We start from the raw sequence: 12490 nt of genomic DNA, 5'->3' as shown, positions 1-12490 counted from the left end.
TCTCAGGACAAACTGCCCACCCAACCATGTACCCACGTGATTGCGGCCAGGGTTGCCTGTGGCTTCTCCAGGAGTGTGGGGCTCCTCAGGGAAGAGACAGACTGGAAACACTACATGGGGCCCCCAGGTGGCAGCTGATGCTGGCTGGGCAGTGGCCTCTCCCTGCAGGAGTCTGGGGATACATTCCCCAGGGTCATCCTGTCCTGGGGTTTGCAACATTCTTCCCACCCATGGGTATCAGGAGCCCCCACTGTACTACATCAGCTCTGGGGCAGGTTCTGGGGATGTGAAGACAGCATGGGTGCCTGCCTCAGATCTCACACCCATTTTGGGGAAGGAAAAAATGCACATAAAGCAGCCGAGAGTATTGTCGGATGTGTTCTGAGGGCCCCAAAGGACAGAGAAAATGACGGGGCCTGCGGTGGGTGAGAAAAGTCCTCGCTGAGGAGGGGCTGGGGGATCCGAGCTGCAGTACAAAGGCCCTGGGCTGGGAGACAGGCCTGGGCATGGAGGCAGACTGGCCAGCTCGGGGCAGCGTCTGACCCACTGTGTCTCCCAGTTCACACAACCCTGGGGCCTTGCTAGTTTGCTACAACTTTAGCTCCCACGCGGTGCTCGACCTCCTGAGCAGATGCGGTTCCGGCCGTTTGGGCCAGCACTTCACTCTCATCTGCTCCAGACAAGCCCACCCGACTAGGGGGAAACTGAGGCCCAGAGGTAGGGGACTTGACCAAGGGGACCCAGGCTTCCGTCACACCAGGGTCCTCCCACCCCAATCAGATTGGGATCCAGTCAAACCCGCTCCGGCTGCTCCACATGGCAGTTTCCACGGTAGCGGAAAGATGCTCAGCCCTTAGGAGCTGAGAGTGGCTTCAGTCTGAGTCAACAGCAGTACCAGAAAGCACTCTCCAGTCCCTAAAGGGAAGAGCCAGAGGCCTGTCCCTCTCAGGCAGAGGGCAGGGGTCACCCACTGGCCTCATGATTCCTAGGGAATTTCCACACAATGCCCCCCGACCTCCTGCAGCAGTTCTGTGGCAGGCCCCGGGGCACTGCCGCACGCAAAGTGGACACACAGACCACGGGAGGGGAGCGGTGCCCAGTTCCAGGTAGACCTGGGGAGTCAAGTGGCTGGAAAGAGAAGCAGGCCAAGGTTCTCCACGGACATGGAACCAGAGATGTGGTGGCAGGTGCGAGTCCCAACTCGGGGTGGGCTAGATCCTGCGGACCGAGGACAGCACTGGTATCGTCCCCAAGGGCACAGGAACTGTCCAAGGTCCTGCCAAGGAACAGGATGTAGGGTCCACCATGGCCCCCAGGCCCTCACCCTAGGACTCCTCCCAAAGCTCCCTTCACAATCCCCTGCCTCTGTCACTTGTCCAGATTCAGGGTCAGCAGGGGCAGGGCAAGGGCCTGCCCACCCAACCCTCCAGGGCTCCTGAAGTAGAGATGCAGCCCTGCCCACCTGCGTCCCTGAGTTCCCTCCTACTGGGCAGCCCTTGAGGCAAAGAGCTATGTCCAGGGGAGCAGTAAGGCCTGCAGACCCGCCCTCCACCGCTCCTCCGGCTCCCTTGCGTGGGGCTGTACCCAGAGCTGCCCGCAGACCAGCCAGACACCCACAGCCTGGGCCGTGCAGGGAGCTTGCTTTCTCAGAGCTCTCAGCAAAGGGGATTCCAACAGCCTCAGCATTGTTTAAAAACAATAACAAAGTTCTCTGTGAAGGTTTGAAATTTTCTGAAACAAAGTTTGAAGATATATAATAGTTCTTTCTTCATTGTGCTCCAAAGAGCATGCAAACCCAGGCCCTGCTGAAAATTGGGTTCTGTGGCAACATATGCAGTGGTTCTCAGCGTGGAAGGGCTGTGGGAACGTGTGGGCATGTTTGGGGTCACAATGCCCGGAAATGCTACTGGCATGTAATGGCTAGGGGCCAGGACAGCTGCCCACAAGCGCGGGACAGTCCCATACAATGAAGACCAGTTCTGCTCAAAGGCCAACAGGGCCCCAGTTGAGAAACACAGAACTAAAAATGGGAAACCCTTAGGAGTTTGGGGTTTGAGTTTGAATCACTTGCTGTACACCAGAAACTGATACAACACTGTAAATCAACTAGACTTCAATTAAAAAAGAGAAACCCTACCCAGGGTTTGACATGTGCCTACACAACAGCAACATTTAAAGACAAGTTCAGGGACTTCCCTGGTGGTCCAGTGGTTAAGACTTCCCCTTCCAATGCACGGGGTGCAGGTTCAATCCCTGGTCCGGGAGCTAAGATCCCACGTGCCTCGAGGCCAAAAAACCAAAGCAAAACAGAAGCAATAAAGACTTTAAAAATGGTCCACATCAAAAAAACATAAAAAAGGGCTTCCCTGGCGGCGCAGTGGTTAAGAGTCTGCCTGCCAATGCAGGGGACGTGGGTTCAAGCGCTGGTCCGGGAAGATCCCACGTGCCGCGGAGCAACGAAGCCCGTGTGCCACAGCTACTGAGCCTGCGCTCTAGAGCCCACAAGCCACAACTACTGAGCCCGTGAGCCGCAACTACTGAAGCCCGCATGCCTAGAGCCCGCACTCCACAAGAGAAGCCACCGCACCGCAATGAAGAGTAGCCCCTGCTCGCCGCAACTAGAGAAAGCCCACGTGCGGCAACGAAGACCCAATGCAGCCAAAAATAAAAATAAATTAAAAAAAAACAAGCTCAGGGATTTCATTCCCAATATGGTTTTCCTACTATTGCTGAATAATGAAAAAAATCACCCAAGAAGTTTAGAATGACTCGTATTTAATATTGCTATTAGGAGCAGAGAGTCTGCGCCCTGCTCCTGGTGTGGAGCAGCTGAGGACAAGCTCTGCGGGTGGGCCTGAGCCGAACCAGGCCCCAGGCACACAGCAGACACTCCACGACTGCAGTCTAAAGGGCTGACTGGGGGTGGGGGAGGAAACAGGGCCCTCAGCCGCCCTCCCCGCACCACTCCCGCCTTGCTAAAGGACCCTCTTCCCTACCAAGGCAGAGGCCACTCACTCCCTGGCATACAGCAGGCACTCAGTACTTTCTGTGCGGTAAGTAAACAGATGGGGCCCTGGGTCTCCCAACTGTTGAGTGAAGGGGTGGACGGAATGGCTGCCAAGGCCCACTGGGTCCTAAAGCCCTTCAACCTCAGTGACAAAGGAGCTAAGGCTCTGGCCGTGTGTGGCCCGAGGATGCTGGGGCAGCAGAGGAGCCCGTCTGCCACTGGTCAGCCTTGTGGCCATGCCACCTGCCCACGGCACCCACATGGCAGCAGGCCAGGCCTTCCCAGTCCTCAGAACACACCTGCCAGCCAGGTCGTTCCCGCCCCTTGTACAGAGGAGCCCCTGAGCCCCCGAGAGGCGGAGGGGCCTGCTCAAGAGGCAGGGCAGGAACTCACCAGTCTTCACAGAACCGTCATGGCTGCATCTCTCCCCGGCACTCGAACGTGTTTCAAGCGGGGAGAAATGGACTGTGTCATGTAAAGAAATACTCGTTTTCAGTGCTTTTTATGTGGCGCTCAAAGCACTCTGCAAACAATCCCTCCCGATCACTTGCAGGCGGCGGCCTGGCTGGGCTCGGCCCACTGGAGCCCCTTCGGCCTCCTCAGCCACGCGCCCTCCACGCCAAGGTCCTCGGGAGGCCCCTACAGGTTCTAGTGCAGGTCCTCGTCAGCCTCCTGCACCTCCACGTGACTGTAGGACCTCCAGGCCTGCAGGTTACAGCTCTTCAGGATGGTTCCCAGCTGCTTCCCAGGTCCTACTTCAAAAGTTTTGGGGAACTCGGTGCCTTTCTTCCTCTCGTATACGGCGTGCATCGTCTGCTCCCACTTCACCGGGGAGACCACCTGCCGGACCAGCAGTTTCCGGATGTGTTCTGGATGCATGTATCTACTGCCATTAACGTTTGAGTGGACGGACACCAGAGGCTTCCTGACATCAATTGCCTTTAAAACTTGTGCCAGGGGCTCCAAAGCTGGCTCCATGAGGCTGGTGTGGAACCCACCGCTAACCGGCAACATCTTGGTGCGTCTGAAGTGATACTTGGAGGAATTCTTCTGGAGAAACTGCAGAGCCTGGAAGCAAAAGAAGGGACGTTTAAACCAAGCAAATCTTAGGGGAAGAAACAGAGAGGCAGTCACCACTGGCTGATGTCACAGTCCTACGTATAGGACCTGCTTATCTCTACACACCAGCACCGGTTACTTCATCCTGCACAGCTGCCGAGTCGTGTCCCAGAAGCCCTCACCAGCCCGGTGGCCCCAGGCAGCCTCTCTGAACTTCTTTTAGTCCATCCATAAAATGAGCACAATTTTACCTACTTCTATATAAGATTGCTGGGAAGTGATCAAATAGGAGGTATCTGATGAATGAAAAAGCAGTATCTAGTAAGTGTCAGTTTTCAATTAGAATTCTGCTACTCTTCATAATTTTTTTAAGCCTGTTTTCTTGTTACTCCATAACCTTCAAGATGAAAATTCACAAGATTCCAGCCTCACTTCACAATCCAAGGTCTGAAACCCCTCATCTGGGCTCCTCTAGAGAAGACAAGAGCTTGATTAAAAGGGGCCTCTGGGACTAACAGGCCCCAACTTAGAACCACTTGCAAACATCTTTAGAACAGTATATATTCTTAAGAGACCCTGTGCCCTCGGGACACAGCCCAAGGCCTACCACCCTGACAGCCCTTCACTGGGATCCACCAAAGGCCTTCCTATGCACTAAACCATCTGCCACGTCCCTCCAACCTGACACCATCCACGGCCTGCTCAGAAGCTGGGCCAGCTGCTCCTGACGACTCAAGGTAAGTCGTGGCAGCTGCGTGACCTTGGGCACTTTACCTGTCAGTGCCTTAGTTTCCTCACCTGTAAAATGGCGATAACAACAGTTACGTCACAGGGCTATGAAGAACTATGCTCGGTATACAAACCCTAGAGAGGGGCAGCGATTATTAACTTGTTACCAAGCCCATCCATGTCCACCGGAAAAAATACAGCAGGGTCTGGAGTTCCCTGGTGGCCTAGTGGTTAGGATTCCAGGCTTTCACTACTGTGGCCCAGGTTCAATCCCTGATTGAGGAACTGAGATCCTGCAAGCTGTGCGGCACGGCCAAAAAAAAAAAAAAAAATACAGCGGGGAAGCTATTTGTGCCCCGAAAGGGGAGGGATGACTATTTCTGGTTGGATGGTGCTCATTCGTCCCTCTCTGTGGGCCCCGCCCTGCAGGAGCTTAGCCTGCTGCCCAGGCACGGCCAGTTCAGCCCGAGGCTCATCACGTGTCACTTCCCTCTGCCGTGAGTCAGTCCATCTGTTCCACACCACCCCCCCCCCCACCCCGAGGCTGCTCAGCCGCCTGAGCCTTGGGGCGAAATCCAAGTGGAGCAGAGCCCAGCACAGCGAACTGTCATGGAGTGTGAACCATGCGTCTGGGAAGCACGGAGGGGTCTGGGCTGTCACTGCAGCAGAGTCTAGCCTGACCTGACTGACCTGGTGCTTCACACCCAATTCCACGCTCCATCCATCCCCACCTCACTGAGGGATACGCCCCCAGCGCCTCTCTGAACAGGAGACTCTTGGACTTCACAGCTCAAGCCCTTCCCACCACGCCTGGACACTTCTGATCACCGGCATCTACGGAGACAGCTGCTCGGGGGCACTTCTGCACCACCGCCACGGTCTCTAAGTGCTTTCCATGGGAAGCCTCTGGATTCATCCAACTCAAGTCCCAGGTCAGGGCCACAGGAGTCAAGGACACAGCCTCGGGGTCCAGAGGCTCCTCTGGCTGGCTCTCAGGCCAGGCATGGGTCTAGCAAAGGGCAAGGAGTTTTTTCACATCCACTGTTGGGAAAGGGACTCACCTGCTCAGGGGACTCTGCCCGCACCTAAGCTGTTTGCTGTAGCACTTCCAACAGCACCAAAGGCCAAACCTGGGAATCCCAGGAATCGCCACCTGCACTGGATGCCCACCTGTCTGGGAGCCTGGGAGACTCCTGCCTTGACTGGGGGGCCCCTCCTGGCCCACTTATGGGCTTCCTTCCAAGGCTATTAATGGGAATAAGCAACCAGCTCCATGATTCGCTTGGGGCCACCGTAGCTGGTCTTCCCGTCATCTCAGAACTGCCCCAGAGGCTCTCACTGATTCAGAGGAGATACGTAAGGACACCGGCATACTGGCAAGGCCTTAACAGGGAGATGAACCAGCATGGTCAAGTGGAGGAAACTTGGACCTCAGAGGGACGTGGACGGGAGCTCTCACCCTGCCTCCACCACCACTAAGCCCTTGGCCCTCTGCCTCACCTTCCCGGTGTAGAGCTCCCGTCCACAGAGCACAGGACCAGACGGAGGACCGGAGGAGACAAGACGGGGAAGCACCCATCCGGTCTGCACTCAACACTCCCCAGCCAGGCACACGGTACAGAACTGCCCCTTCCGTCAGGCGCTCCTGTCTGCCTGGGATGCCCCTGCTCTTGACAACCTCATCCTCCAGGCACCGCCTCCTGGCACCCTGGTAGTCAGCCTGACCCTTACTGTGCCCTGAAACCTGGAGTCATCCATTCACAGCCAGCCTTCCTTTGACAGCAGGAACCCCGGCTGATCCGTCCGTGTGTCCTCAGTGCTTGCCACACAGGAGCTGCCCGAGAAAGGATGTCTGGGGCAGCAGTGAGTGGAAGGATGGACAGAAGGAAAGGCTGCAAAAACAGACACCTAAGAAAAAGTAGAGCAGGGCAGAGTAACCCAGCAGGAAACAGCTTCTCTCTCCAAAGAAGCAACTGGACCATAGGCTGTAAGAAGCCCAGAACGTATCACAGGAAGGCCCTGGAGATCATCTGGCCCAGCCCCTTTACTTTCCACGTGGGCTGGAAATTTGCCCAAGGTCTGTACATGGTGGAGCGGAGACAGTACCCCAGCCTCCTGCCTCTCCCTGCAGTGCTCGCTCCACCACACACACCCCTGGCCCCCAGATGCCTCCCAAGGACCAGGGCTGGGCAGAGCACCTGTTACGCTCTGTGCGCTCCCAGGTGTGGAATAATTCCAACCTTCTGGACTGGACGGGGGTCTAGGAAGGTTGCTCCCGTGAACACCCACCTCCAGGTGTCCTGAGATCACCCTGCAGTCGGGAAAGAGGTAGCTGGACACCTCGCACACGGGGTTCTCTATGCCCAAAGTCCTGCAGTGCTCCTGGGCCTCCAGACAGGCAAAGGTGAACTTGGACTGAGGCTGGCCGACGACAGACAACATCCCACTGGGGACAGCTTCCGAGGCTTCCTGCATGGCCTCAGCTCGGATTTTCACTGCATACAAACCTACCCAGAGAGAAGTGCATTTGGAAAAATCAAGGCACGTAATGGAGAAGAGAAGCCCAGACCCAAAAAGCAAAGCACAAATTCCACACTGTGTGCTGGAGACACTGATATTGGTATCCATCACCAGTCTACAAGCCGCAGTTCTACGTACCTGAAACCATACATATATGGTACCACCATCATCAAAAGGCAGGGTGCTGTCCCTGGCACAACCTCAGTGTCCACTGACAGATGGATAAAGAAGACGTGGTACATATATATGATGGAATATTAGTCTAAAAAAGAATGGAATAATGCCACTTGCAGCAACATGGCTGGACCTAGAGATTATCATACTAAGTGAAGTTAGAAAGACAAACACCATGTATCACTTATATGTGGAATCTAAAATACGACACAAACGAACATATCTACGAAACAGAAACAGACTGAGATATAGAGAACAGACTTGTGGCTGCCAAGGGGGAGGGAACATGGCGGGGGGAAGGATTGGGAGTTGGGGATTAGCACATGCAAACTATTATATACAGGATAAACAACAAGGTCCTACTGTAGAGCACAGGGATATACATCCAATATCCTGTGATAAACCATAATGGAAAAGAATATGAAAAAGCATATATGTATAACTGAATCACTTTTCTGTACAGCAGAAATTAGCACAACATTGTAAATCAACTATACTTCAATAAAATTTAAAAACAAAACAAAAAAGAATGGACTGCAATTACTGGACAGCTATCATCCTGGTCCTGGGCCAGACCAAGGAGCGGGTAAGGGACCAATCCAGGGTTTGACGGGACAACAAAGTCTGAGGAACAAACCCTGCACCCTTTCTCTCTAACACACTTTCGTTCACCCGGCACCGTATTATGTCTGTACTGGACTTTTAGCCCTTACACAAGCAGAACTGTGGAGCAAATACATTAAAAGCCTGTGTTAACAGGCAGGAGAGAACCCACAGGAACGTGGAAACCCTCCCAGGCAGGCATTAGATAACTATGCAAATTGTCAAGTGAAAAAACACAGAATGTCAATAATCCTGCAAATTACATACACATAAAACTGTATTTGTATAAAACAGTTTTATTAGGATGTGGAAATATGAAAAATTTTTTCCACTTCCTTGATAATGCTTCCTTCCTATAATGCTTTTTTAAAAAACAATGAGGTGAATTTCACATAAAATATAACCAGTTTCAAGTGTATAATTCAGTGGTATTTGTTTTGTTCATGTTGTACAACCACCAGCTCTAGTTTCAAAACTTTCCATCAGCCCAGAAAACACCTCATTTCTCCTTCCCTCCATGCCCAGTAACCTCTCATCTGTTGTCTCTCTGGATTTATGTATTCTGGACATTTCACATAAAAATACGTGATTTTTGTGTCTGGCTTCTTTCACGTAGCATGTTTTTGATGTTCATCCACACTGCAACGTAAGTATTTCATTTCTTTTTATGGCTGAATAATATTCCACTGGATGGATCGACTACAATTTGTTTATCCATTCATCTGATCATGGACATTTGGATCATTCCCACCTTTTGGCTATTATGACTAATGCTGTTATAAACATCTGTGTACAAGTTTTTCTGTGTGGACATATGTTTTCATTTCATATAGACCTGAGTAGAGCTACTGGGTCACATGGTAATTCTATGCTTAACTTGAGGAAACACCGAATTGTTTTCCACAATGGCTGCACCACTTTACATTTCACCAACAATGTGTGAGGTTCCTATATCCTTGTCAACACTTATTATTTTCCTCTTTTGGATTTTAAATTAAAGCCACCCCAGTGGGTATGAAGTGGTGCCCCACTGCGGTTTTGACTTGCATTTCCCTAATGATTGGTGATGTTGCGCATCTTTTCATGTGCTTATTGGTCCTTCGTATATCTTCTTTGGAGAAATGTCTATTCAAGTCCTTTGTATTTAGCTATAAGCAAAAATGTTTACATGTTTATACACAAAAATCTTAAGAAGTGGAACTGATATGGCTCACGATCAAACACTGATTTATTCTTTTTCACTTAATGAGAATCTATTGATGATCTACCACACGACAGGCACTGGACGTACACGAGTGGACTAAGAATGCACATAAGTAGAGGCAGACACTAAAGCAAGAAGATTTCACAAGACTACAAGAAGAAAGAAATTCCCTGATGAACCCTTCAAGCTTAAAAGGGAATCAAGGTGAAGTCTGGTCCTCAGGTCCCATTGTCACCCCCACCCATGGCTCCCTTCTCTATTACCCCTGAGTAGGTCCAGAATTATTTTTGGTAGTGCCCCTTGTCCTCAGTAAGCCCAGCAAGACAATACCCCATGCATAAAACCGAACCTTGGGACTTCCCTGGTGTTCTAATGGTTAAGAATCCGCCTTCCAATGCAGGGACGTGCGTTCGATCCCTGGTCACAGAACTAAGATCCCACATGCCACAGGGCAACTAAGCCCATGCGCTCTGGAGCCCACGCTCCGCAACGAAAGATCCCCCATGCCACAACTAAGACTCAATGTAGCCAAATAAATAAATATTAAAAAAAAAAAAACCAAACCTCTTCCTATGTACCTTCACAAAATTCCATGGCTCCAGCAAACACTAGGGCTGCAAATTCTCCCACACTGAATCCAGCAGCAGCAACACAGTTCTCAATAACCTGCAGCGACACATGCAGAAGAACATGAGGCCAAGTTCTCAGGCGAGTTCAGTCCGGGGCTCTGCACTTTCAAGCTGACAGGGGTTCAGCAGTTCAGTGAGCCAGGTTCTGCTGGCCTGGTGCTCCAGCTAGAAGACAACACACAGAAGTGGCCTTGACTATCACTGATCCAGCCCTTTACTGATGAGGAACTTTAACTGGCAAAGCAAGTTAAAGCCTACTGGCGGACTCCTTGGTTGAGCTGTGATGCCAACCCAGGGCTCTGGATTCTCTTGCTTCTGCCCTGGTGCTGCCCCTCAGGCTGATGGAGACAGAGGACGCTAAGTACAGAAGTTAAGAGCATGACCTTTAGAGTCACCTCTGGATTTGATTTTTAGCCTGGGAGAGTTCCCTAACGCCTGCGCCTCAGTTATCTCATCTGTGAAATGGGGAGAGCAGCAGGACCGACCTCACAGGGCTGCTGAGAGAATTACATGGAGATAACACCCCTACATCGCTCAGCACAGACCTGGCCCAGGACAGGCACTGGATGAATGTTATTATCATGACTCGACATGACCACTTAAACTAATTCCTTTAATATCTCTGAGTCTTCTTTCCTTACCCACTAAGTAACAGTACTTACCTCACAAGGCTGTTGTGAGGATGAAATGGGGGTAAAGTACGAGCTTAACATTTACTGTTGTGATGATAAATATTAATAGCAATCATTTCACAACTTCAAGTGAACTGATACTTTCAGATATCACCTTCTCAATGACCCTTCCTTTACGGGTGAAGCTTAATCCTTCTAAAATCATTTAGTAATTAATTAAATGATTAAGGATCATTTAAAATCGCAACCCGGCCCTCCACTCCCTGGCCCCTTTCCCTGCTCTATTCTTCTTTCTGAAACACTTATCTTTAACACACTACGTAATTTACATAGCATATTTATTCTCTATTATCTATCTCCTTGCCCTAACATGCAAGCGCCCCAGGCGCAGGGATCCTTGTTTTGTTTGTTGTAGGCTGTATCCCCTGGGCCTACAACAGTGCCCGGCACGGTGGGAACTCAGTAAGGATCTGCCGAACAGATCAGACCTTGGAGCACGCCGGCCTGGCAGGCTGGAGCCTCGGCTGGACCGCGACCTAACTGTGAGAGCTCGGGCAGAGCCCATTCTCCCCGGCCTGCCACCGGGCCTCGGGCCTCACCGCGGGCTGCAGGTGATGCAGTTTCTCGACGGCGGCCAGCGAAGCCACGAAAACGGCGGGCTGGCAGTGCACGGTGCGGTCCAGGGCCTCCTGCGGCCCATGCAGGCTCAGCTCCAGCAAGTCGTAGCCCAGCACGCGGTGGGCGGCGGCGTAGAGCTCGCGGACGCGCGGGTAGCGGAGCAGACCGCGGCCCATGCCCACCACCTGGCTGCCCTGGCCGGGGAAGAGCAGCACCGAGCACTGGCCCGGCAACCGCCGCACCGAGGCCTCCCGGGGCCCTTCCTCCGCCGCTGTCGCATCTCGCAGCAGCTCCTCCACGTCCACCGCGCCCGGGGGAGGCAGCAGGAAGCTCGAGGCGCCGCGGCGGCAGCTCACGCCCCGGCCCCAGGCCCACGCAGCCCGCGCGACCCGTACGTTCATGCTGAGGAACCGGCCCCACGCGCGTTACCAGGGCGACCGAGGCCCGACTGCGGCGGCGCGGCGCAGCGCGGCGCGGTCCTTGACGCATTTCCTGCCGGCGGGGAGAGGCACCGCTGGGCGGAAAGAAAGGTTCCGCTGTTACCGATTCCGTCCCTGCTCTGAAACTGTCGGCTGTGCGCCGGGTGATCCACACGCTTACCTAAACCTCCGCAGGAAAAAATAAAACACGACACCGCACCACAATGAGCCCTCAAACATATTTATTAAGTAAACAACTCAATGCAAGGTAATATTCAACCTAGCATGGGAAAAGTACTTGAAACGCTTCCACATTCTTTCTTGCATCTGATTTTCCCAGCACTGTCCTCTTTGATGTTTCCTACAAACCAGACACGGTGCCAGGCACAAAATAATCGTCCAATTAATACTTGTCCCGTTGAACAAAGCCCTGGATATTTTTCAGACATTAGTCTGTTTAATTCCTCACAGCAATGCTGTGACGAATAGGTGCTATTATTATCCTTAGTTTACACATGAGTAGACAAGGGCTCAAAGACAGGTGGTTAGTGACAAAAGGAGGACTGGAAATTGGGGGTGCAAGGCTGGGTCAGAGAGAGTCTAATTCTGACCTCATCTCTAACTACATCCCTTTACGCCCCCTGCTCCTCTTTCATTCCCTGCCAGCCTCTTCTAAGGAGCGCAGGACACACACACACACACACACACACACACACACACACACAAGCTCACTCCACACCTCAGAATGAGGAAGATCTAGGTAGACCTGAGGTAGGAGATAGATGGGCCGCTGGGCTGCACAACTGGGGTTTGTCAAGTGGAGTAAAATTGAAGCTTTGTTCTCACCCAGGCACTCCAAAGACAAAGCTAGTGGCAGAAGCTGAGCTCTGCTAAGG

General features: G+C 52.4%; 1 protein-coding gene across 2 annotated transcripts; it reads right to left on the bottom strand.

The window, feature by feature from the left end:
• Positions 1–2096: 2096 nt before the first annotated feature.
• Positions 2097–11632, bottom strand: MCAT (malonyl-CoA-acyl carrier protein transacylase). 2 transcript variants are annotated; one of them, XM_004321123.3, is made up of 4 exons: positions 11157–11626; positions 9875–9962; positions 7085–7302; positions 2097–4075 (listed from the first exon to the last, which is right to left on the bottom strand). In XM_004321123.3, the coding sequence occupies exons 1-4, from the start codon at positions 11574–11576 to the stop codon at positions 3656–3658; spliced, it is 1146 nt and encodes a 381-aa protein (XP_004321171.2). In that variant the 5' UTR covers positions 11577–11626; the 3' UTR covers positions 2097–3655. The 2 variants fall into 2 exon arrangements, with proteins under 2 accessions (XP_004321171.2, XP_019800042.1); XM_019944483.3 differs by lacking the exon at positions 7085–7302 and having other exon boundaries at positions 3863–4075; positions 11157–11632.
• Positions 11633–12490: the final 858 nt, after the last annotated feature.

The sequence above is a fragment of the Tursiops truncatus genome, chromosome 11, assembly GCF_011762595.2.
Source record: "Tursiops truncatus isolate mTurTru1 chromosome 11, mTurTru1.mat.Y, whole genome shotgun sequence".
In the NCBI taxonomy this organism is placed as follows: domain Eukaryota; kingdom Metazoa; phylum Chordata; class Mammalia; order Artiodactyla; family Delphinidae; genus Tursiops; species Tursiops truncatus.
This window is presented reverse-complemented; position numbering and strand designations above follow the sequence as displayed.

What these genes read in the sequence shown, in the direction of transcription:
- MCAT (XM_004321123.3), bottom strand. Translation starts at nt 11,576, where the DNA reads ATGAACGTACGGGTCGCGCGGGCTGCGTGGGCCTGGGGCCGGGGCGTG. An exon ending in AGCCATGGAATTTTGTGAAG is followed by an intron (nt 7,303 to 9,874) that starts GTACATAGGAAG and finishes CTCTCTGGGTAG; the next exon opens with GTTTGTATGCAGTGAAAATC. An exon ending in TGATCTCAGGACACCTGGAG is followed by an intron (nt 4,076 to 7,084) that starts GTGGGTGTTCAC and finishes TTTTGCTTCCAG; the next exon opens with GCTCTGCAGTTTCTCCAGAA.